Source organism: Columba livia, chromosome 17, assembly GCF_036013475.1.
Source record: "Columba livia isolate bColLiv1 breed racing homer chromosome 17, bColLiv1.pat.W.v2, whole genome shotgun sequence".
Lineage (NCBI taxonomy): Eukaryota > Metazoa > Chordata > Aves > Columbiformes > Columbidae > Columba > Columba livia.
Genome location: NC_088618.1, coordinates 320,145 through 346,232, shown reverse-complemented (window position 1 = coordinate 346,232; position 26,088 = coordinate 320,145). Strand labels below are relative to the sequence as shown.

At 46.6% G+C, this 26,088-nt stretch overlaps 1 protein-coding gene across 33 annotated transcripts in view; it reads left to right on the top strand.

The window, feature by feature from the left end:
- Window positions 1-25,876, top strand: part of FBRSL1 (fibrosin like 1) — a 463,266-nt gene extending 437,390 nt beyond the window's left edge. For 22 of the 33 annotated variants that reach the window (XM_065033313.1, XM_065033306.1, XM_065033311.1 and 19 more), the window contains 12 exons: window positions 398-645; window positions 5,103-5,338; window positions 7,450-7,500; window positions 8,398-8,493; window positions 11,876-11,947; window positions 12,513-12,551; window positions 13,436-13,507; window positions 14,529-14,661; window positions 17,704-17,781; window positions 19,534-19,617; window positions 20,622-20,856; window positions 22,899-25,876. In XM_065033313.1, coding sequence (XP_064889385.1) covers window positions 398-645; window positions 5,103-5,338; window positions 7,450-7,500; window positions 8,398-8,493; window positions 11,876-11,947; window positions 12,513-12,551; window positions 13,436-13,507; window positions 14,529-14,661; window positions 17,704-17,781; window positions 19,534-19,617; window positions 20,622-20,856; window positions 22,899-24,132 — 2,578 coding nt within the window. In that variant the 3' untranslated portion in view covers window positions 24,133-25,876. Of the gene's footprint in view, window positions 1-397; window positions 646-4,850; window positions 5,339-7,449; window positions 7,501-8,397; window positions 8,494-11,875; window positions 11,948-12,512; window positions 12,552-13,435; window positions 13,508-14,528; window positions 14,662-17,703; window positions 17,782-19,533; window positions 19,618-20,621; window positions 20,857-22,898 lie in introns of all 33 variants that reach the window. The other 11 variants (XM_065033314.1, XM_065033281.1, XM_065033284.1 and 8 more) reach the window with 11 other exon arrangements.
- Window positions 25,877-26,088: the final 212 nt, after the last annotated feature.

Below are 26,088 nucleotides of genomic sequence, written 5' to 3'. Positions count from 1 at the left end.
CGCAACTCTCTGCACCCAGAGTAAAAAAAAGAAGGAATTAAGGAATTGTGTTGTGCGGTCACAAGGGCAGACACGGCGTAAATCAGGGTGCAGAACCCCGCTGCCCCGTGGCCTTCATCCGCAGCTCATAGGCAGCTGTGAGGATTGCGGCTTGTCAGCCAGCAGAGGAGCATCGCTCCAGAGCGCCCCCGCCCCGCCCCGCCCCGCCGGAGCAGTTCATTAGGATTCATTACTGTCTCCGGTGTCATTAAAAAAACAAAAACATAAGCCTGGGGAGATCAGTGTTACGTAGTCGTGTTGTTTCTGGTAGCACATTCCTTGCGCTGTTTCGGTCTCGTATTGTAACGCACGCTGTCTCTGTCTCTCTCCCCTCTTCCCCATGTTTCTCTCTCCGCAGCCGGAGCAGCAGTGCTAGCAGCGCAACGAGCATCAGCCTCCCGAAACACCTCTCTCCCCAGATTCCTCCACACCATTCCTCCGGCCCAGCTCTGCCCCTCTCCATCTCTAATCTTGCTACCTCGCACTTCTCTCTCAGATCGCAGACCCAACACCAGCACCATCCGGCCATGTTTGCCACCCCACCCACGCTGCCACCTCCACCAGCGTTACCTACCAACAGCCTCGTGATACCAGGTCACCCTGCGGGTAGGTTCCCTTCTTCTTCCGGGGCTGATCTGTCCTGCATGCGCTGGAGGGTGCTGAGAGACCGGCTGGCTGGTGGGAGGTGACATCCAGTGACGCGGACCCCTCTGCGGGCAGCGCGCGCTGGAGCTGTGAGGGTGCTCGGGAAACTGGTAGGAGACCTGGACGTGCTTTACCAGGTGAGAGATTGTGGAAGGAGCACTGTAGCTTTCTACAGAAGCCTATGAAACAAATTTTTCTGGAAAAAAGTCTTCTCAGGGCATGAGTTCTCAAGTGTGGCGTTCCACAGTCATCAGACATTTCTTCGGTCAGCAAAGGGCTGATGTACAAATTGCCATTCTCCACCTCTTTCTCCCCACTCAAATGAAAGCTGCCAGTGTTAGAACTGACATGAAGAAGCTGTTCCTAATTGTCCCAGGGGCTGTGCTAACTGAGTGAGAACTAAGCAGCCCCCACACCTGTCCGCGCTCTGATCCTTGGGCGAGCAGCCCGTCCTGGGGCCGAGCGGGACCCGCTGCCCGCGGCAGCACAGGCTCCCGTGTCCGTAGCCGCTTGGCCTTCCTGTGCAAGGCAGAGACAGCTCAGCAAACAAGCTCTGCTGTTCAGCTCTCACCGTCTTTGCATCTTTTTAAAAGGTTTCCTTTGTTCACCCCGGACCCCATTCTGTTGCCACTTCTGCTCTAAATGCCCTGTATATAGCCTACCCATTAGCCTACAGCTGTCCCTGGAAGAGACCCTGGCAGCTGGAGACTTCCCTGCAACATTCACTTGCCGGGGCCTCCTTTTGATCTGGCATTTGACTCCACATATAACTCAGCAGGGATTAAACAGGACAAGCTTTTTGCAAAAAAACGCGCCCTCTGTTTCCTGTGAAGCCGCTTAAAGGAACAAGGAGAGGTCAGATTTGCTGCGGAAAAATCTCATGACCTTGCGTCCCGTTTTTTTCTTCCAGGAGCTAAATAATGTCCCAATATTTGTAACTGTTTCTTTAAATGAAAGAGCAATGTGAATTGGTCCAAAGTGAGCTCTCAAATGATGATAGACAAAAGTGTTGTGGGTTCCCAGCCAGAAGCAGGACCACATAGGCCAAAGCCGCCAGCTTTCACAGGCCCTGGCACCATCTAGAATTTCAACCACATGGCTGGAGAGATGTTGGCAGCGCTGTGGGAGACCTATTCATTGCTTCCCCTGTTCGAGGCAAAGGACTACTGTGATGGAGACTTTGAAAGCATTGCGAGAGGAAATAGCAATGTGCTCACTAAAAGCATGGTATTGCAGTCACTGAAAGCGAGTATGTTTTCACCATTAAATTCAGGAGGTGCAAGATCAAGTGACCTATTCACATTCAACAGCTTGCCAGGAAATGGTAAGAGTCTAGCTCCTACTAAAAGGATTTCTCCTGCAATTTAAGCAGGAGAAGCCTAAGTTAGTGAAGGGAAAGGTCTGGGTGTCTAACCCTGCAGACAGTGAAATGCCTCTTGTCTGCATTATATGAAATGCCTGCAAGCTGGCACATCATAAAATCGATACAGAGCGCTGCATAGCCAGGAGCTTCTGTTGTCATTCACATGAAAGTTTCTTAAAAGCAAACAATATTGCTGAGCGCCCTGAAGAGCTGGGATCCAGCTGCCGCCAGCAGCATCATGGCTGCTGTGCTGTTCGAGTGCATGTGTGCTCTCAGTAATAGCCACCAGCTTAGAAAAGCCATCAAAGAGGGTATGGCCCTTTGAAGTGTTCTTTTTGTCGTCTTTTTTTTCCTCTTGCTTCGAAGGAAAATGCGCTCTTTCTTTAGATTTACTTTGGCAAAATTATCACTATTACCAAGAAGAGAAGCAGAGCTGAGAGCTCCTGCATTCGCTGATGGTACAAATTAAGGTCTCTGAATAACAAGAATGCACTTCTGGTGACTTTTCTTCCCTTTGAAACCCTAAAGCTTATACTAGTAACTTAGGAGCAACCCTCGTGGGGGCTGTTGCCCTCTACTCAAGGGCACCAAGCCTGGCCCTGATGTAGGATACGCAGAGGAAAGAGCGATCTCCGTGTCTTCTCTTCTGAACGTGAGGGTACCTAGCAACATCAGCAGGATCGAGCTTTTCCTGCCCTCCCCACCTCCGGTGTGCACACAGAGCAGTAGTGTTTGGGCATTCAAAGGGCTGCTCAGTTACTCTGCTCCTAGTTGTGTTTTCACACGGCCAGACCCACGGGACGAGCCGTCACTGGCAGGCACAAGAACTCAGTTCCTGTCCTGACGTTGCCCAGAGCCCCTCACAGAACTGGGTTATTTCTCAGCAGCCCCATCCGTGCTCTCACGCAGCCTCTCCGAGTGCCACACCGCTTCTCCAAATGTCCCCAGGCCTTTTTTGTCCTGAGAAAGGCCAAAGCTGTGGAACGGGACTACGGGCTGGAGCCAGCTGCAAATCTAGCAGTCTGGCCTCAAGTCTCTTAAAGAAATTGGATATCAGAGCACTCATAACTGCCAACTCGCTTTTATCTCTCCCTCCAGAAAAGTGGATTATCTTGATGCTAACAGAAGGATTCAGTTTCTTTGAGCCATGCCATATTTAAATGCAGAAACACACACACACATATGAAATCATACTCATATTCTCTAAAGAGGTTAGGTTTTGGACCTAAGTGCTTTCAGCCTAGTGGTTTTTTTCTTGTTTGTGTGCTCCAAGTAGAACCAATTATAGACTATTTTTCTCCAGTGCCTTAGGCTTTGGTATCACAAGCATATGTACTCTCTGCTTTTGTATTAATTATTATAAAGATTGTAGCAGTATGCAGGACCTGCTCTTAGCAGTACGTTTCTTACTGGAAAGCAAATTACTTAGGCACCCAAAATTTGCTTTCAGAAGTGACTTTCAATAGGATGTAAGAGGTAATAGAGACTTTTGAATTCCCCATCAGAGTGCCTGTTTTTAAAGATCTTAACCATGTCGCTTCAGAAAGTGATTGATTTAGACATTTCCAATGTCACTCTAAAAAATTTAAGTAAAAGAAATGCCTGCAGAACATGAAATAAAACTTCAGAGCACATGTCTTCTTTTGCCCCTTTATATTCGGTGCTGTAGTTTAAAAGGAGTGTTACACTAAGAAAGTTCATGTGAGTTCAGTAGCAAATGGGTCAGTCGGGACTAGCGTGTGTCATCCACAGCTGAGGACAGAGGTTCTCAGCTCACAAAACATCTGACAGGTTGGGTACTGGTCCTTGATTGAAGATCTTAGGTAAAAGCACAGATGGATTTAACTGATACCGGTAGACATTTATGGGGAAGTGGACATTTGTCCTTAATGACCTCAGTCACATCGTTTCTAAAGTGCTGGTGTCTTCCACTGCCCTAAGCCACGTTCAGATCTGTGCTAGTTGGTTCTTATAGAGGAAAATGCTGAGAAGATGCCATGTGTCATATGGTGAAACAGTTTATTCTCTGTAGCCACTGCAGCCTTCATGAGATCGTGAACCAGTTCAGTGTTTCTGCTCTTCCCACTGGTTCCTCACCCGTATTTTCTGATAGGAGAAAAGCCTGGAGGCAGGGAAAACAATGCCAGTCATATCTTATTAGAAATTGAGGGAAGGACTGCTTAGTATTGAAGATCTAAAAAACCAAACCAAACCAAACAAACAAAAACGTTATTTGCAGAGAAGGCCTCGGTTTGTAGGATGGATGTTCTTGGTCACTGTGTGCATGTCCTGGGGCTGAGAAGGCGGGGATGGCACAGAGATCTGTTGAGAAATGGCCATCTGAGCAGGTAGTTTCCAGCCACCCAAATCCATGGTTATCTCATTGCATTGTAGATCTTGTCAAAAATGTATGCCTTAAGTATGTATATGTTAGAGTGTAACGCAACATGTTAGGCCCACCGTCCATTTTCAGTGTATGTGTATGCAAAGCTCCAGAGGAAACAGGTGGGTATGACTCATTCTAAAGCGAGCCCTTGTCCTCGAGGGTGCTCCCCAGCATCTTGCTGGTGCGGGAAGGTCCTGCCACCATGCCGCGAGACCAGCCCACCTGCGGGGCTGGCTCCCGGAGGTGCCTCAGTGCCGTGTCCGCCAGGTGCCGTGTCCGCCAGGTGCCAGGGAGCTGGAGCGTCCGTGGGAGCAGCGCGGGGGGGCGGGGCCGCGGGCGGGGGCGCGGGCGGATGTTGCTGACGCCCCCATGATGTTTTCTGCTGTGATGACTCATGGTGTTCTCTCTTGTCTTTAGATACCAGCCTGTTGATATCATTCAACCAACCAATCATGTATTGCCAGCCTCATTCGGGGATTCTGATTGGTACTTTGTCACAGGCATCTCTCTTACCTCCACCAATGAGTCCTCACGTAGAAAACCACCACAGCATGACCTGCAGAAACAGGGAATGCCAGGTGAATATTGACTCTTTCTCCTCCGTCTTTGTGGTACTCACAGGCCCACGGGCCTCTGTGTCTTTTTTTTTTCTCTCTCTCTCTCCTCTAGATCACGAACTGCTCAGGCAAGAGCTGAACAACCGGTTTTTGGTTCAGAGTTCGGACCGGGCCGCTGCCTCACTTGGCCCGGTGCCGCTGCTGAGAGCGGAGTTTCACCAGCACCAACACACGCATCAGCACCAACACACCCACCAGCACACATTCACTCCTTTTCCATCCAGCTTGCCCCAGACGCCGCTCATGCCGCCCTCTGCACCTCCTATGGTGCGTACCCCAGCCCAAAATGTGAGGATAAGTAGAGCATCTCTGGTCAAAAAGCCTAACCCGCTCCTGTCAAACAAAACGCAGCCCTCTTTATTTCAGCCAGGCGTGCTGTCCCTGCCCCTCAACGAGGCCTGGAGAGACGGGCCAGCACCCCAAAGGGACCCCTTTCCATCCAGAGCTTCCACACCAACCCTCCAGGTCCCCCCATGAGCGGATACTGCACCCATGAGACAAGCCCAGAGGCTCTTTAGCGTCCCTTTTTGTGTGTCCTGCTGTGTATTTCGATTCCCTTCCCCAGAGCCAGGTGCCACGACACCAAAACACACCCACAAGGACACCACGAGATCAGTGGCCTCCAGGACCAAACGCAGCCCCACGACTGTTCGTTGTGGTGCAGACCGTGCTCATTTACCAGAGCTCTCACCGTAGTGCAGCATCTCATCTGATAGGAGTTTTGTCCCTCTTGCTCCGAGTTCCCTAATCTATATCAATTTTGGCATTTATTATTTGATTACATCAACAAGCACTAATATGTGTGTGGCTGGGAGAGATCCTTCTGGCTGTGTCATAAGCGTTAGTGTTTTGCCATTGAATTTGCTTGTAACACAATGGGGCTTTTACTGCAGCTGTTAGAAAATTCTTACAGATCTGCTACAAATGGATTCTGTCAGTACTTGAAAATGCACTCTCTCCCCATTTCTGGCAATTACTTTCTGAGACTGAAAGAGCAAGATTCAGCTTTTTCCCCCCTCTCAGTTTCACACTGTGTCCAAAATGTGGAAACAGCCCTCCTGTGCTAAGGCTAGCAAAAGCCAAGAGTAACAGCAAAAGCTGCATTTGGGGAGACCTACCAAGAACGCAAGGAGTGTAGTGTTTCTCACTTTTCTTTCCCACTGCTGACTGCCCGATGACGTTCTTGGGTTGCAATCTGCTTAGCAGCAAACCAATTAAAAGTAATATCATCCACTCAAAATCCAGCCCCAGGTGTTTGCTCAATATATTCATGTGTAAACACCTTCCCCTCTTTTCTTGGTCTCTGTAAAACAGCCTTGAAGCTTTTCTCAGAAACCTCCTGTGTTGTTTAAGAATACTGATACCCGATCCTGTGAATGGTCCCTCCCCTCCCACCCGTGCCCGTTGATGTCAGCCTTCAGCGCAGAAACAGCTTGCAAGGCCCTTTAGTTATATTTTGCTCACATCTTCTTATATTCCACTAGATCAGGTCTGCTAATCCCAACACTAGAGAAGAGTGTTGAAATTTACAGCTGCATGTGTTTGGTAATTTATGGTATTTACACTGGAGGGGACATGGCTCCAGTAATAACTGTAATTAATGAAATTACAAATCTACTCTCTTGCACATAGAGGAGTGTGAAACAGCAGCTGACTTGCCAAATAAGCATCTTTTCCTGGGGTCCTACAGCTCCCTTCCCTGCCTCCTTCCCTTTTCCCTCCTCCCCAGCAGAATGTACATGCTGTTCAAAAATGCAATGTATAGATGCTTTGGTTTTTCTTTCAAGGAGCTACAGGACAAATGGTCGTAAAAGTAAATATGGGGCAGACTGCACACATGGAGGTGTTAAAACCTCATGCTGGAAACAGGAGAGGCTAATAATCAGCTTTTCTCTGGGGCGCCAGCTCTTTTTCAGGGGAGGGAGAATGTGTAGGGTTTTGTGCACCTAAAGCAATTAAGCCCTTTTCCAAATGATTTTGGCACTTGCAGGAACCCAGAAAACAGGGAGTTGATATTGGTTGCGCCACAGTAGACGTTGGGGCCTAATGGAAAACATTCCCTACCTTCTGGTCTGTGATCGAGTCAGTGCCCCAGGGGCAGGCCCCGGGTCTAGACCTGGAGCTGAGCTCGCCCGCTCTCTCTGCGCTGCCCGTGCCAGGACTGCTCTCCAGTGAGCCTGCGAGCGGGCTCTGCGCTGGGGCTGCAGCTCCCGCGCCGGCGCCTTGCGGTCCCCATTGGCCTTGGGCAGTCAGCCAGCTCCCCAGGATGGAAAAACCAGCCAGTTCTGCTCTGTGAAATGCTGTACAAACAGGCCGTGATTCTTTGTGTTAATCCTGATGTGTCCACTACTGCTGAAACCACACTCACCTGTTGCCTTTTTTTTCTCTTTTCTTTCCAGTTTGACAAGTACGCTCCCAAATTAGACAACCCTTACTTTCGACATTCCAACGTGAGTGCTTACCTTTCTAGGTGGTGTCTTTGTTAATGATTTTGCTTGCACTTTTGCTTGTTTTCAGTTGATTGGTAGTGTTTTGATTCATTCATTCCTGAAGCTCTTTTTCCATCTTGATTATTTTTTTAGGTGCAAAATTTTCTTTGGGCTTTTTTTTGTTTAATCTTTGTCTCCTGCACTTTTGCCGCTGCGGCTCTGTGTTGCTGTGCCCGGGGTGGCAGGGAATGCGCAGACGTTGGTCACTGCAGTACCGCTGCAGCTGGAGCTTCTCGCCTGCAGCAGCCCAGGGTGCATGGCCCTTTCACAAGATTTTGCTCAGGTCGCAGGAGGAAGTCAGGGTGGTGGTTTCTTCCTGATGCTCCCCACGGCTCCAGAGCACAAAAACTACATGTTCCGGGACTTGTAAAACTGCTATATGTGCTCAGGAGAGGCCTAAGCAAAACTTTACACAACTACAAGGTGATGTGCATGTTGCCTGTGGTTAGTGTGTAACGCAGCATCTTGTGGTTCTTTTTTGCTTTGAAAATTAAAGCAGGTCACATTTTGAAACAATCCATTTGTTTGCTACTGCAAAAAAATGCAAAGTTAACCAAAAGTGAACATAAAACTCAAATGAGTCCGATTCCTTTAAAAATGGTGAATGCTCTGTGCTTCCTGCAATAGTCCACAAATGTTCAGGGCACACTTGTTCAACACCATCTAGAATATTAATCAGATGAGTGCGTTTTTCAGGATTTGGCTTTGCTCTTGGAAATTCTGAAAGTAAATTCAGCGTGTATGTTCACTGCGGCACTCATTGAACACAGCACCATTTTTGTGTGTACCAGGCTTGGCACATACCTCCATTGTTGTTCAAGTTGTCCTGTGACATAAGCATCTCTTTTTCTTTTGTAGTTCTTTCCAACCTATCCTCCAGCAATGCCTGGAATGCCACCCATGCTTCCACATTCAGGTCCCTTTGGGTCACTTCAGGGAGCATTTCAACCGAAGGTACAAACTACTTCTTCTGAAGGCTTTGTTCTTTTGCTGGGAGAGAGCTGTGTTCAGAGTCATGTCTCTGAGGATTTTGTAGCACATGATTTGACCAGCACAAGTGCAGCCCAGGGTTGGAAGCGATCGTCCCACAGATCTGTGAGCATCCTCTGCACAAAGCAGCCAGCGCTTTAGCAGAAGTTTCCACTTGGCCCTGCAGATCGTTCCTTGGAATAGGATGTAGTGGCTCACTTGGGAGGTCAGCCGCAACTAGAGGAGAAGCATACAGTCAAATGCATTACTTGTTTGAAATATTCACAGCTAATAGTAGACCAAGGAGTCCCAAATAATTTCATAAATGTAACGGTCTGAGATTGCGAAAGATAAACCGTGTTTATTCCCAGAAGAAAATGAGAAATTGACTATACAAGTGTGGGAACAGTAGGGAGAGACCGCTGTGGATGGGTAGAGCAATGTGAAGGAGCTGAATGTTTATCCGCAGCTCCAACACTGTCTGACCTTGGGCAAGTCGCTTAAACCTTCTGTTCCTCAGCATCCTCATCTGTAAAGTTATCTTGCAGTGGGTTTTGTAAGGGTTGATTAATGCCTGCAAGCTTCTTTGAGATAGCGAGTTTGAAAGGTGCGCTGCAACTGTAACGTATCATTACAAGTAGCGCTGATTGGCGTTTGGAAATGTTGCCATGATATCCACCATTTTGGATGAATTCTGTGGTGGGCTCTGCTTTTTTTTTCCTCCTAGACTTGTTCTTTTTATTGACTATTTTTCAGAAACTGTTAAATCCCTCCAAACCAGAAAGCTGCAGTAAATCTATATAGCATTTGTTTGAAAGTGGAGCGTTGACTCAGTTTGTAAGGTGACGTGTGTCCTTACCTACTGTGATTCTAGAGATTCCTTATCTTGAAGTGCATTTCGGTAGCGCTCTGCCGTGTTAGAGACCGGGACGGAGCAGCGCTGCGGCCGGGCCCTTCCAGCTGGCGCGTGGACGCTCGTTTCCACACCCGTACCGAGCGGGTCTGGCGTTGTGCTTCCCGCAGCAGTCTCACCGACATCGCTGGGAGTCAGTAACTAGCAACTGCCCACAAATAAGGCCCCTCGCAACCTTGCCATTTAACTTAAATTTTGTGATTGAAGCTGAAGTATTTCCTCAGTGCCCATCAAATCCTTTACACTGTTTTTTGTTCTCTGGATACATTACAAATAGCAAAGTCTCTAAAATGGCTTTTTTCGACAAGATCTCTGTGTGTAGTGGCTACAGGCGGAGAAGAGGAGCGGTTGATCGTAGGGAGCAAGGCAGACAGAGCACAGCTGTCCCTCCAGGGCGTTTGTCCGCCCGTGCTGATTGTTGCTGTTCGTGCGAGGGATGCGGGGGGATCCCAACAGACCCCAGCTTGCCAGGGCGCGAACTCGACTGCCCGGGAGAAGGAGCTCTGCAGATAAGGTGGAATTGAAAAATGTTGCTAATGTGAGGATAGGGGACAGTTTTGCCATAAGGCTCCTGTTAACGAGGAGCTTCTGATACACCGATAGCATGCTCTTCTGGTTTCCACCTTCGTTACAGAGCTTTATAGGTACCGTCCCACTGTAAAATACCATTAGACCAGAGAGAAGCCGTTACATAGCAAGAAAGAAGAAGCGAGCAGAGACCTTCTACGTTTTTAAGCAGTTCCTAGGCCTGTATTATAACTAGCTTTTAATTCATTTTAATGATAGATACTTAGACATTTGCTAGCTTGAGTTGAAGCAGCACAAGGTCACACTCTAGTTCCGTGGTTAGTTGCTACCATCACTTGATCTCTGAACAGTGTTGTATTTACCTGCAATCTAACATCTTAAAAAGAAAAAAAGAGGGATAGGTGGAAAAATGGATCTGCTGCTTTGGCCCGTTGTTTTCCGGTTTTCTAGAGGAGCCGGAGCTGAACTGCTGGGCAGAGCCACTCTAGTCATCATTACTGCATTGTTTTTCCATGCTCGCTGCCTCCCGAGCTGTTTGACTAAAGCCTTCATCATCACTGCAGACCCGATGATTTGGTTTTGGCACACTGAATCCCGCACTTCTTGCTTTCTGAAGCAGAGGTCTTGGTTTTGTTTTCCCCTTCCCATCTCAGTTGCCTACAGCTGTGCGTGTAAATCCACTGCACATAAATCCAGGCTGACTGTAACTTCTCAGTGAGCTTCCCAAAGGCGATTTCTCACAAGCTAAGAACTTGAAAAGGTCAGAAGTATTCAGTTTACTTTGCTGGAGGAAGCATTCACATCTTTCTCCAGGGGACAAAGGGACAGGATGACACCATGCTATTAACATGTTGTGATCTTAAAGCTCTTGCCTGTATGATAGTTGTAACTTACTTGCCACCTTCTATATACCTCAGTTGTCAGACGGGCCCTGAGAGCACAGATCTGCCTGGCGGGTCCGTCGACTTACCTACACACACATACAAGAATTCTCTTTTTCATGAGTCTGGAAGTTACGGAGCCTTAGACAAATTAAAACCCATCTTTCCTCCCACACCCATGGTTTTACTTATTCCTCATACAGTTTGACTGTTTGAAATCTACTGTAATTTGACCTAAAATGTGGGTGAAATAATATCTTGGGGAATGAGGTTTAACCCCCCTGCACTCAGCTGCGTGGAGGCACCAGGTGCAGTTGCTCTGGGAGCGGGAGATGGATGGAAGCCAGTGTGAAGACGAACGAGTTCTTGGGGATCATCTAGGACAGGGCAACAGGTGGGATCCGGAGGAGGAACAGGGATTCGTTCAATGAGGTGTTTAATTCTTGATGGAAAATGATGGGACAAACAATGCAAAGCTATAAAAGACCCACAAGCACCATCTAAGGTTTCTTATTTTGCCTTGTCGGAGCAAATAGATGGGCCGTTGCCATTTCAGCCGTTGTGTTACCTAGCCCCAGTCAGAGAGGGGCTGTGGTCCAACAGCTGGAATATGGGACCAAGATGCTTGAGTTGTTCTGTTCCTGACTGCAATACTGGCTGCTGCCTGAAACATGGAGGGAATCAGTCCAGCTCTCGCATTCTCTCTCCTCCTGCCTGCCTGTTTTGTCTGAAGAATAAGCCTGGGGGCTGGGGACTGTCTCTTCCCATCCACTCGCATACTGCATAGCACAATGGGGTTTTGATTTCAGTGGGGCTTAGGGACGCTGCTGTAATACTGGTACTGCTGCTAAATAATAATAGATGACATGGTGGTTAAATGCTGTTGGCTGTCAGTAAGAGATAACAGTTAGTACTAATGTAGCAATATGCGTGTTCAAAGCACAGTACAAACATGGACTAATTAATGCCATTAACATCAGATAGAGATGTTAAATGTACCACTGGTGTGATACAGTATTACTCATGCTCTGTGCTTGTCTTTCAGACTTCAAACCCTATTGATGTAGCAGGTAGACCAGGCACAGTCCACCATACGCTGCTGCAGAAGACTCCAGGGGTAGGCAACAATATATGACCTTCCTGTCTGGTTTTACAGTAAACACAGTGATTCCTAAAAAAATTAAAAAGAGCAACTGGTGAGCCAGTTGGCCCTTGAGACTCTGAATATGCGTTCAGGACGGACACAATTTTCTTTTTCTGGTGAGATAACTATAGCCTCCACCAGTCATGAATACAAAAGGATGTATTGACTTCTTTAAACAAAGTCAGAGGAAAGTGGGGCAGGAAGCCCCTTCAAGGCCTTTCCTCTGAGCGTTGCTTGGAGAGCAGTTCTGTGCGCTCCATTTCAGAATGATTGTAAGGTTCAGCAAAGCACTAGATGTGTTCAGTTGCTGGCATGAGACTGCTTTGTTTATCATGAAATTCTGCTGAGTGTGGTGCAAAGAATGAAAAAGAAGTTTTAAGCCTCTTTTAAGTCTTTTAGGTTTCCCGTGTCACAGGGGACTTCTCTGGAGCATTGCTTTCTAAATGCTTTTACTTGTCCAGAGGAAGGAAGTTCCTCACCTTTCTGTATATTGGCCAGTTTTAGAAAGACCGATTGTTTTATTCTGCTTTTTCCATAGGTGTCAGACCCTTATAGGCCTCCAGTAAGAGTAAGTAAGGTTTGTGGGGGGTTTTATTTTTATATATATATACATGTATATATATATATATACACACACACACACTTCAAATATTGTGCATATGTTTTTGAAATGTAGCATGTCCAGTAGAAAATTTCATGTTCGTCCTTTATTTAAAGCAAAACGTCATAGTTAGCTCTTTGCTGCTCTGATGAATAATGTGTAGGTTGAATCCCAACCTTATTTTGCATCCATTTATGTGCAGTAGTAGTTCACAGTATGAAGTAAACGTCACAGAAGTAAACTACTGTGAGCATGGACAGACATTCACCAGTGACCAGACTCATGGTGGCTTAGGTCAATGTGTTTTATTTGTGCTTCTGATTATCCACCAAAATACTGAGTACTGCAGCTCTGCTGAAGAACATCGTTTGTTCAGCTGTGGCACTGCTCGTCCCTGGTGACTGTCCGTGCCCTTTTCCTCCCCAAATGCAAGTAGCCATAATAACCACGCATGACGTAGCCTGCGGTGCAGCAGGGATGGATGAACAGGGCTCTTTCCAGAAGCAGAACTGTTAAACTATTAGTTGCTTTCTCGTAAGCATGGCATACTGCTCTTTGCTGCCATCTGTTTTGATTTATGAAGGGGAGGTGCAAGGAGGAAAGAACAAGGCAGGGGTCTTAGGTCTCCATGAGATGATGAAGATACACCACATCCCACGGTCTTCCTGTTTGTTTCCTTCTGATTTAAACATCATCTGCTGCAGTATAGGAAAAAATGCTGATCACCCGTTGTGCCATTTTAGTTATCAGCCTTTCTCATTGCTTAGCCGCCTGTTTGGCAGTAAGGGAAATGAAATGTTCTATCTGATGTAGATTGCTAACATATAAGCTAGTCTAAATTCTTGTGCTTTCCATTGCAGAAACCCGGGAAGTGGTGTGCGGTTCATGTACAAATCGCCTGGCAGATCTACCATCACCAGCAAAAGATAAAGGTAATTCAGACAGTTTCTGGAACAAAGCCAAGTCTTTTGGCTTACAGATTACATTTTAGTGAGTAATGAGCAGGAAGCCGTTACCGCTGGTGATTCTCAGGCGTGCCTGTATTGATTAACTAACACTTTCAGTCCTTTAACATTTATTGTAGCAACGGTAAAGTTTATTTGAGGGCAAAGGATTTGTGATGAAGGGTGGCAAAGTGAGCAGGAGTTACTGAGTGCACAGCCAGAAAGAGAAGAAGGAGGAGGAGAGTAATTTTGTCCCAAATCCATTTTTGTTACAGAGCATATGCATTTAATGTCATTTCCCATCTGTACTAGTGCCTCCTGTGGAATATGGATTATTATCCCATTCATAATGAAATTACCAATACAGTAAGAACATATTACAAAGTATAGAGCAGGCAAGTAGATCGAGTTACTGTGTTAGAGGTTGTTGGGCTTTCTGCACTGCAGTGATGATGGGCAGAAGGAGGGGGTGTAAAACTCAAAAGGTAACAAGACGTAGGTGCCGGTACCGGGTGCTCCGACAGGCTCCAGGCTCCCTGTGGCAGGCAGAGGAGTTGCTGATAATGGGACTTGTGGAGCGTTGTATAGTAGCTGAAGGAAGGGCATAGTTTAGGAACATCTCTGTCTTTCCAAACCGGAGCAGCAAAACAGACGAGTCCGTCACCCAGCTCTCAAGACGTGGGCAGCTTTACCCTGCGGAATACTTTTTGTCAGGCTGAGGACGCCGCCTGCTCCTGGGGTGCAGCGCGCGCGGTGTGTCGCGGTGCACGCTCCGCTGTGTGCTGAGGGGCTGAGCTCCCTTCGCGCCTGGTTCGTGTGGATGAGGCAGCCGAGGGGCTGGGGAGCCAAATGGCCTTGCAGAGGCTGTCAGAGCGTGACCAGAGACGCTGCCATCACTCTCGCTAACCCTCCCGGGCCCGGCCAAGCAGGACTGAGCCTGAACTCTCTCTCTTTTTCTCCCATAAAAAAATCAAGTGGATAATGAGATTGTTTTTACATCATTTGACAGCAAATGCAGCTGGATCCCCACAAGCTAGAAATAGGCGGTAAACTTGACCTGTTCAGCAGACCTCCTGCCCCTGGAGTGTTTCCAGGCTTCCATTATCCACAGGATCTTGCCAGGCCTCTGTTTTCTACCACAGGTAAGGGAAGATCATGTTTTGTGGGGAAAAAAAATCAACAAAACCCAGCCACTATATGTAACGTGTGTCTCTGCAGCTCCGTGTGCCTCGGAAAGCGGAGCAGGCAGGATGGCTCCTGGGCATGTGGAGGCTGTTGTGCCCAGGGCTCTCGGAGCCGCTGCGCTGGGCTCTGCGGCCCCGGTGCGGGATCCTGCACGTGGTGAGCTGCGGCACTTGGCTCCTGCAATCACGGCTGTGCAGCTGGTTCTTATGTGCCTGATTAATAGGCTATAGAGTGATTTTTTAAAGTGATTTTGATAAAACACTTGAAAGTGTTTCCATTGCACAGGATTGGAAGTGGCCGCGCTCTCTTTCTTGCTTGCATATTTGCCACGTCGTTCTTCTCAGCTGCTCCACTCACGAAGTTTTTGTTTGTTTTCTGAAAACAAGGGTTTTTTGCAAAAGAAAGACTTCAATAACAGCGTTGAAAGTATCACAAGAGGTCTATTTGAGGAGTGTTCATTTTTTAAATTAAAAAATCCCCCTATATGTTATGAAGTCCAGCAATCTCTAAGGCTTAAATTGGCATATTGAACTTAAAAATAATAATAATTTAAAAAAATAAATGCAGTTTACATTGATCAGCTGCTTTCCAATCTGTTGGAGAAGTAATTACAATTAATGCAATTCCCAAAGTGCAGTAAACTTCACTGCGGTGTTCGTGGTGGTTCTGCCCGCGGGAGACTGCAGCTCCTGACGTTCTGCTTTTGGCGGTCACTGGCGCTGTTCCTGTTCATTGCCGTCTGCCAGGTGTCGGCGTTGTTCTCTTCCCGGGGCTTTACTTTCCCCTTAGACTTTTTCAGATTTTCTTTCCGTGTTTAAGACGTCGAAGTCTGCCTTCTCTATGTTATTAATTGGCAACTAATGTAATTCTCTTTCCTAACTTTACTCTGATTTTATGGTGCTCTCATTCTGACTCAGTGCAGACGTGGTCATATTCAGCTTTGGTTCAACCCTGTTGAAATTAATGAGGTTCAAAGTGTTACAAATTTTGTCCCAAATGTGACAGAACAGCAACAGATGAGAACGAAGCTGAAACCTCCGTGAGAATTGATTTTCAAATGCAGATGTTAGATACCCCTCAGGAACTCCACAGGTGGCTCCGTTTGTCTTCCCACCCTTATCTGTGGATGGAAATTCTTAACCATCAAATGCACGTTTCCAGCACATATAATCAGTGCTGATGCTGCGTGTACATTGTGGGATGCTACCCTGTGTTTTGGTCTCTGTAAAAGTACTTTGATAGCACAGGGCCAAAATATTTATTGCATCTGCTTCAATGCATGAACACAGATGATGTACAAACCTTCCTGTGGTAGCTGTTTCTTTATCACTGTGTTCATTCTGTCCTGTGTTGTCATTATGCAAATGTTGTTCCGTGTGTGGTTTTGCCACTGAAGGCTGTATGGGCAGAGTTTACCCGATCAGGCAGAAGAGCACCAGTCCAGTATTATCCTGAGCTTTGTCTCTTAAAGATACAAGTGTGGCTTGCTTCTCCATTCATAAAAGCAAGAGGGGAAATAATATGTAATAGATACATTAAAGAAGGCAAATTAATAGAAAACTTTCACTAGAGATAAATAACCTTGCGGTAGCTTGTTCGTGAGTATATTAATCACAGGAGTCACCACACGGTAAATCTAGGTAAAGAGTGCTATCAAAGTGAACAAACATTGCGACAGCAATATATAGATGAATAAATCTTTTACTCTGCAATATCCGAAGCATTCTTTTCACCTTATCGAACAAGCATGCCGTTGATGTGAATCATTGGTTCTGCTGCATTGCCTAGTTACTGTGGGAGACATAAGTTATCTTGGGGCCACCTGTCTGCAGGACGGATGTTCAGCTGCCTGGCAGATGCTCTATTTAATAACTGCCTGACAGCCTGCAATGCCACTTCTGGCTTTCTCCAGAGGATGTTTTATTATCAGCCCATGTAGTTGAGTTTGTAAGCCGTCCCCTTTGAAGAAATCTCCCATTCCTTCTGAAATCTTAAAGGATTAGAAAGATGACAGTCTCCATCCATCTTGAAGCATTGGAGCAGTCAGAATGTTTATAGATAACTCCAGGTCTCGTTGCCGTGGTCTCTCTTAAGTTTCCTCAGCTCATTTTCTGGCTGCTTAGGTTTGTGGTGTCCAGGCTGGTGAGGGACACGCAGCGCTGCCTCCATCTCCAGTTCTGTAGTCTGCTTGTGTTCTGGACACGTGGGAGCGTTTTACAATGCGCCCAATGTTGTTGGCCTCTGTCACCAGGAAAGACCAGGTCAGGGACTGACCAGCACCTCCATAAAAAACAGTTTGGCCTTTCTTTAGGATGCCGTTTCTCCTGTGCATATTAATTTCTTCCCTTCATTTCCCTTCACTTTTGCTGTGACCTTCCATAGTGTTTTCAGCGCTGATGATGCGTGGTGGAAAGCTTGTTTCAGCCCGTTCTTGTCCCTTGCCTCAAGCCAGTGTAATCCAGCATGCTCAGCAGTGGGGTTCCTGTCCCGTGAGGCCACGTGGCACCAGAAAGGAAAAAAATACCACGGCGGGAGCCTGTGGATGCAGAGACAGACGTGGCAGCGTGGGTGTAGCTCTCATGGGAGAGGCATGATTGGCGTTCCCTGCGTGCCTGATGTTAACTGGTCTTTCATGTAGACTCTAATCAGCCACTGCCGAGCACCCTCTGTCTGGGCCCATGACCTGGGCTGACCCTTTTTAATGTAGACACAGAATAATGACTGAAAACGCCAGACAAAGAAAGTCACTTCCTCCTTACTACAGGTAGCAGCAATGCTCAGTGCAAGGTCTCTCCTGGTGCCCACAGGCTCTGTTAAAGGGCACTCAGAGAAATCCTGCCTGTAGCTCGCTCAGCTGGTGTTCAGGCTCTTCCCCTGCCTTTGCTGTGTTTAAATCTGACCTGTGCCTTTGCATCTGGTTCTTGGATGTGACGGCCAGGACCTCTGTCTATACAAGCAGTCACTTGCCACTCAGCTAAAAAGGTACCTTGTTCTCACAGGTGCGACCCATCCAGCCACCACCCCTTTTGGTCCTTCACCTCATCACAGCAGTTTCCTGCCTACTAACCACTTGGCAGGTAAGTGTAAGTAACCCCTGCCTTCACCTTTACGCCTGTGCCCCGTCCCTGGCTCCCCGGCGTGGTCCAGCCCTGAGCTCTGTAGCACGAGGGCAGGGAGAGGCTTGACCTGTCCCAGGAGCTGCTCCCGCCCACACCAGCCCCTGGTCTCCAGAGGAGAGCAGCAGGACTAGCAGAGCCCCTCCTGCGAGAGAAGAGGGCACGGCAGAGCAGGCAGGTCTGTCACCACCGGGACTCTGCACGGGAGCTGAAATGTGACTGTAGAGCCCTCTGTGCTGCTGAACGTGCCCAAGGAAATTGGGGGGAAGTTTATGCAAAGGTACCTCAAACAAGCCACAGTTTAAAATGGACTCCTCCTGTACTGTTGCCCACCTATGGAAGTTCTTGGCTAGGTTCTATATTAAAGTTCAGTGAACAGTTCCTGGGAAATAGCTGTTCTGCACATTTTGCCAGCCTTTTCAGTTTCCTAATTGACAGTAAGTAGAGCCTGACTTTCTCAAATTTCCTCATTTTAGAAGCTCACAAGCAGCTCATTGCCAATTAAAGTTCAAGCTCTGTTGATTAATGTTTTAGTAACACTCATCCAATCAGTAAATGTGGCATGCCACATGACCTGGTAGGCTTTTCTCTGTTGCAGATAGCCAGATTTATATCAATTCCTGAACATTCTGTCAAAATTAACTGTATCTCTACAGAGTCACTCAACTGCTTAATATTAAAGGAGAGGGCAAAAATACCTATTTAAAAATAAGCAAATAACTGTTTGCTTAAAGATCCAAGGTATTTGTGCTATTTGCCTTGAAATTTTAAATCTAAGGATATCCATGAGGAAGTGGAGAGCACCTCACCTCCTGTAACATAGCAAGTTAAAGATATTAAAGGGTTGCTCAAAAAGCCAGTGGGCAGGAGAAGTTGTTTGTTTATAGGTGACCAGCAGAAAAGAAAACAAGTGCAGAGGTTTAATGTAACCGATAGCCATCTCTGGAGTGCAGAAACCTGAGCTGGGCTGTGTCCGCTCAGAGAGGAGCCTCTTCTCATGGTGGGTGCCTTTAGTGAAAAAAAAAAAGGCAGGATAAGCACCAGTAGCCATATAGTCAGATACTTGACTAGGAAGGGCAAGATTCGTCTTTTGCCTCAAAGGATGCAAATCTCCCATCCCTTTGCACAGTAGCTCCTCAGACTATGCTGTCGTTTCTTCTGCCACCACTGGGATCAAGGAAGCTAATTTGTGAGAGTATTTTGGCACAAACAGGCCAAAGTTAGTTGGTGTGAGGATGGATGTCAGTAGCAATTAGCTTAGGACGTCTCTGTGCACTGTAGCAAAGAGGGTAGAAAGTTGTACACAGAAACAAGAGTGAGATGGTGAGTCCCTTCCGTATTCTGACTGAGGAGCCTGCTGAGGTTCTTCTTTCAAGGCAATTGCAGTGTACTGATAAGGAACTGATAGTACTGATAGAGAGTTATAGCCCAGCAGCAGCCACCCTAATTTCAGCTATTAGACCTTAATTTCTAGCTCCCCTCTCACTGACACACAGAAGTTTATTACAGCACCTGTTGCAGAGTGAGCACTGAATCCCTTCTCCATTTTAACATGATGGGAATTTTCTGTGCCAAGAACCTTGCAATGAGAAGGATCAGCTTAAAGTCTGGCCTAATCCTACTTGGATTTAGACCATTAAGAAGGGGAGGGGTGCATTTCATTCTCCAACATTCTTGGCTAAATGCCTGCTAAATCCCTGTTTGCCTTTCCAGATCCATTTAGCAGGTCAAGCACCTTCAGCGGCCTTGGGAACTTAGGCAGCAATGCCTTTGGAGGATTAGGCAGTCATGCTCTGAGTAAGTACTGGCTGGGTTACTGCAGACAAACATCCCTTCCAGAAAAGCCACGTGCTAATATTTACAGCAGCTGGTGGTAGTTTTTAAAGAAGTTTAATTCCTAACCTCCATTCTCCTATCTGAAAACACTGCACCTAAGATTTCCAGGTCTCTGCGGTGGGAGCTTTTCTGCATGTCACAGGCATCACTAGCTGTGCTCTGTGTCTCCTCGCCGCTGAAGGCTTGTGTGCTCCTAGAGCTGCTAGAGCTGCAAGACCCCATCAGGCTCTGGGTCTCTATGGGCGTCTATAGTAACACCCTTCAACCGTGAAGATGTGCAGTGGAACAGCTATTGATAATTCTCCTAATTCAGCGTTTAGACTCCCTCTGTAACTATTGTCTGAAGTTTAACTTGCCTGTATAAATGATTTTACTTCAAAACCATGTTACCTGTAGGCAAGACATGCTTGAGAGCCACACATAAGAGAGTGTGCTTTTGCATCTCATGGTGCAACAGGAATTGGTTGAATATTGATGGAGGAAAATCAAGTGACTGTTCTGAAAATCCTACAGCCAAGCTCTGGTTTTGTACACACACATACCACCAAGTAGTCTGGTTTCTTTAACAAAGAGGGCCCTGAATCCTCAGCTGCAGGAGCTGATTGCTTGTAACTACCCACGAATTAAAGTTTCTGCCGGTGAGGGGAGCTGAGGGAGAATATTGCTTTTGTGCTGCAACCCTTGCCGGGGTGGGGGCAGAGGAGGACCTGGGCATTGTCTCTGAGATAATCAGATATACAGTTAAGGCTTCTTCTGCCGATAGCCTTAGAAGAGCTGGTGGATCTTTCACCCAGTGTTGGAGGTACCTGTGCCTACCTGCTAGTAGCTCCCCCTCAGCATTAGCTCCATATTAAAAAGTCTTTAAAGTCTTGAAAGGACAGTTCTGGCTGTGATTGTGCAAAGTATGTATGTAATTATTTGGTTTGAATTATTTTTAACTCTTCCTCCCCTTGATGTTATTCTAGCTCACAACAATATTTTTACTCACAAAGATGGCCCAAACCTACAGAATTTCAATAATCCCCACGAGCCATGGAACAGACTCCATCGGACCCCGCCGTCCTTCCCCACGCCTCCACAGTGGCCCAAGCCCACCGATTCGGAGCGAAGCTCCTCGGTGACAAACCATGACCGAGACAGGGAGCGGGAGCGAGAACCCGAGAAGAGGGATCTTTCTCTGAGTAAAGATGACAAAGAGAGGTGAGATGCCTGTGCTTTTGAGCACTTTCTTCTGGGCCTCCTTTTCCTCTATATTTTTTCTAGTCTTAAAATAGCCTTTAGAGCAAAGTGTTGCTTGTCTGTGAAGCAGCTGATAGGCCTCTTCTTCAGATAAACACAAGTCCTAGCAACATTTAAAAAGAAGTCTTTACCTTTTAGGATTTGCCCTCTGTGGAAATGAAGTAAGCTGGTCCCTGCTAGTAAGTCTGAAAAACGTCAGGCTGAAGGGATGATCGTGTTGCTGTGTTTTCGGGGTATACCTGCCTGTTTCCAGTGCAGCTGCTTTAAGGTTGCTCTGTATTCTGAAATCATGAAAGTAGCATCGTGATGTGTCCTTTGGAGACAGTCATAGTTCTCATTAATGTACATATATGCTGATGAATTCAAATGTTAGCTGGACATTGATGAGATAAAAATGCAAATGCTTGTATCTGGAGCAGTGCGCATGAATCCATTAGCCAAACTGATTTTTAAAATCGCATTGTAGACAAATCCTTATTAACGATGACAGGAGTGTATCACCTGGGCTATAGATACTTCATTAGCTTCCAGTTATATGATTTTGAAGCTGTAGAGCCCTTTATTTTCCAGAGCTTGGTTGTCTCCAACAGGCTACTTCTTTGTAGGCAATAACAGCCTGCAAGCCTTAGATGTGTGTGTTTGAGTAGTGATAGGGGGTTCGTAGTTTGCCTGGAGTGCTTTTAATGAGATCTTCAGGCAGTGCCTTTGAACAAGATTATATGGAACCAGTAGGCTGAAAATCATCTTGCTTTAAATGTTAGATTGTCTGACACCCTTGCATGGGTGGTCATTCACATGGAAGCTCCCTTCTTGGCTTTAGTGTAATTCATTTGCAAACAAAGGTTATTTTATTCTCAAGAGTGTTCACACGGGGTTTAACATGTCTGTCACATTGCTATTAATTCAACTTAAGCTGTCCGCAGCATCCCCGTTTGGAAATGCTTTTAATAAACCACATCACTGACCAGCAATCAGGACTACAGCAGAGGAAGAAATCTGGGTTAGCAGATGTAATCATAAGGCACAAATACTCTCAAAACTCTCCAAAACACCTCCAGCTTTCAGCACTCAGGTCTTACAGCTCTCAAAAGCAAACCCGGCATAAAACCTGGGCATCAATGAGCCTCTCAGCTGCATAATGCAGTTCTCTCAATCACACCATCGTACTTTGCATTTAAAGTGACTCTCATTCAGAGCAAAGTGCTTTTAGAAGGTGAGTGTTATTTATTCCCCTCTTAAAGAGGTGGGAGTAACTGTGACTAATTGGCTTGCTCAGAGATAGAGGTGCAGTTAGAAATGTAAACTCTCATGCCTCTCTTTCTAAACCATAGACGTTGTCATCAAACCTCATAGCAGGTCCTCTTGAAGTGGAGGTCAATTACTCCGCTCCGTGACCTAGTTGAGGGTGTTTTTCCTGAAGCACCTGGCGTACCTGCCAGAACAGCCAACGACAAACTCTTCTGCAGCTCCATGGGAAAACAGGCATTGTGTGATGTCTGCCTCCAGTCAGCAAGGCTGTCTTGTGAAGGACCTGCAAACATTTCTGTAGGCTTCTATTTTGTGTTCCTCAATGCATGTTTTAGTAGAGGAAACTGAGTTAAGAGTGTTACAGCCAGGAAAATCATTGTCTGGCAGCAGGATGTATTTATAAACAACAAGCATGTAAAAAAACCAAAACAGAACTGTCTAGAATTCTTCTCTCCCCACATTTCTCAGTGAAGTGGCCTTTTTCTTAAGGTGAATACACTGTTCTTTCAAATGCATCCCCGATTTAGTCCTCAGATTTGTGAACATGTATCATTTTTTTCCTACATAGTATGTAAAGGAAGGTAGCATGTATCTTTTAATGTAGCATCACAGCTATAGCTGATGCTAGCAAAGCTTTTCAAATCATTTTCTGAGCAATCTCTAATTACACAACTAGACACAGCACTATGCGTGTCCAGCATCACGTGTATGTTTGTTCACTCAAAAACAAGGATGTCTGTTCTCTCTCTCTACAGAGACCTCATGGATAAAAACAGACATTCAAACAGATCCTCACCGGCATCGGCTCCAGTGACACATCAGATAAGCAATCTCATCCGCAGCAACAGCCAGACTTCCAGCGATCCCATCCGGCAGGTCAGCCTCAGCGAAAGGGAAAGGTCCAAAGAGCCCGAGCGAGAGCACCCTGACCGGCTGCGAGAGCCGCCCATAGCAGAGCACAAGATTAAAGAGAGCCGTTCCCCAGTGAAGGAAACTCCAAGCCATGATAAGAGACCCTCCGAGGACAACACAAAGCCAGTAATCCAATCCGTGTCCCCGTACAGCAAACCCGCCCTAAGTGAGAGCTTGAAGCTTACCAATCTAATGAGCAAGGACATGGAGAGAAAGACAGAGCTTCCCAGCGACCTCCAGAAGATTAAGAACGACATCAAAGTCAAAGAGGAGAGGAAGGAAGACAGTGATGTGCTAGTGGTAGGGTCTGAGCCTTCACAGCACTCTCGGTCAGTGGAGCATCCCACACCACCTGCTTTGCATGGATTATCATTGCCTCACTCGATGGCTGCCTCTATGCCCATCTCCATGGGCAGCGTGCACCAGATGAACAACATGAATGTTCTGGACCGCAGCAGAATGATGACCCCGCTCATAGGCATGAATCCATTGTCAGGAAGAGAGAGGCTGCCGCATCCCGGATTTTCCTGGGACCCGATGAGGGACCCATTGCGTGATGCCTACCGGAGCTTAGACCTGCACCGTCGGATGGACTTCCAGCTCCGGACGGATCCTATCCATAGGTTCCCTACCACCTCTGGATTTTATGACCACGAGCGTTCTTATAGAGACAGGGAGCCACACGACTATAACCACGAAAACCTTCTTGAAGCCCGCCGAGAGCAGGAGCGGTTGCGGCAAGTGGAGGAAAGAGAGCGCTTGCACTTACGGGAAGAACTTGAGCGTGCCAGAATGCACCACTTGCACTCGTCCCCCATCGAAAGTCACCTGGCGCACGTGCCATCCTTCATGCCTCATTTAAGCGGGATGCATTACCCCAGACTGAGTCCATCCACTGCCATGCACAACGGGATCTTAAACAGGAACCCGCCGACCGCCGCGCTGAGCGCCCCGCCGCCCCTGGTCCCGGCCAGCAGCACCAGACCTGCCTCCCCCCGCAGGACTACCCCGCTCGCGCCCGCAGAGCCCCGGGACTACTCCCCGTCCAGGAACCCCAAAGAGGTAGAGGCACGATAGTCCAGCACCGAGCTTTCGACTCGCCTGTACATAAAACACAAAACAAAACAAAAAACAAGCAGGAAAAAAATCCACAAAAGAGAAAATCCACAAAAAAAAGCCTTTTACAAGATGCACTGCTGTAAACTTTTTTTTTAATGTAAAATTTGTAGAAGTTAAGCACATTTCCATAAATAACGGGGTCGGGGATGCAGACTTTCCAACAAGAAGAAGGTTGCTAAGAATGGGAATTTAATATATAGGTATTGATTTTGGTTTTGTTTTTTGTTTCTGTGCTAAAAAAAAAAAAAATTAGTTAAAAATGTCCAGTTTGTACATTTCTTCCCAAATGTGAGAAACATTTTTAATGGATTTGTATTTTTTTTAATTTTGTGCTCTTTCTTCACTTGAAAAAGAAAAAAAAAAGAAGAAATTTTGCTTTTGTTTTTAGTTAAATTTGCATTTTAAGGGCCTCAGATCCTTAAGAAAAAATACCCAGGGTTTCTTAAAAGTATTATTTATGGAAATACTGTAGTTTTACAGTCCACTGTGAGGTTCCCTTCTGAGGCCAATTGATCATTTACCTTGGTACTTTGGAACCGAAGTTACAGATATATATTAAAATATTAATAATAATAATAATGTACAAAACTGTTTGTTTTTTGCCTTATTATATTATGCAGAAATTTAAGAGGAATTTTTTTTGACTTCTTGTTTTAAACAACAACAAAAAAAACAAACTGTAAATATTCTGTTAATATAAATGTACACCAATATTAAATTCTTAACATAGGTAGACTTTATAAAAATGGTTTCTAGAACCACTCTGGTTATTTGTTAACATGGTTACAACTCATACTCTTGTCACAGTCAGAAATTCACACTCAGAAAGCAAAGTACGGCAAATACTCTTCAACTATGCAAGAACTGGGAGGCAGGTCTTCAGGTCTCAGTGGATGCTGGGGGGAGGAAGCACCAACCCAAAACCACCAACTCGCAGCTGTGGAGACGGAACGGACGCGCGCGAGAGGAGGAACGAGGACGCTTGTGTTCAGCCGGAAGGATAAAGAGAGACTGGACTTTTCGTGCAAACACAAGGGACGGCTCAGCGAGGACAGACAGACAGACACGCTCCTGGCAGGGAATCCTGGTTTCCCGCCGCTCCCGCTGGAGGGGCCGATGGAACCGGCACAGACCCATGCGCAGACCCTTTCCTTTGATTCTCTTTTTTTCTCTTTTTTTGTGTTGTGGGCAGGATCGCTGGCAAGCAAGGACAATTTTCTGTGGACCCCTTGTGCTAATTGTGCAGTGTTCTTATGGAATCTGTATACAAGACAAAGTAGAATTTTAGGAGTGCAAAAAAAAAGTCTAATGGTTGATTAAAAAAAAAAAAAAGAAATTCTGATATATTATCTATAGTACACGAAGACCATAAGCAGATGTTTGTTTCAGTGTGGTTCTGCCTTGAACTGCTTTTTGGCATGATTTATTTTTTATTTCCAATTTTACTTTTCATCCATATGTAAATTTTGCCATGTTTTACTTGCTGTACCATCCCCCCTCCCTTATTTTATTTTTCAGTGTCCATGTTTTATATATCCTGGGCTTTTTCTCTCTAGTTAATTCAGCCATCCGCTACTATTTTCTTGGCTCTGTAACTCTTGTTTCCCCCCTCCCCGTCCTCCCCCCTGCATCCCCTGTAATTTTAAACATTCGGTTTCCTTGTAGATCAATGAAGATAAATACAGCATTGATTTTGGATGAACGAGGCGGTGCAGTGTCTGTGTGGCGCTGCGCGGGGCGGGCAGGCGCCGGCCGAAGGCGCCGCGCGGGCGTTCGTGCCGGCAGAGGGAACGTGGCCCACGGCGGGCGCGTGGGGGCGGCAGCTGGGCGGCGGGGCTGGGAGCAGCTCCCCCGGCAGCCCGCGCTGCGGCAGCACGGACGGGGGAAGCGCGGCAGCCTGTCGGGCGCATGGCG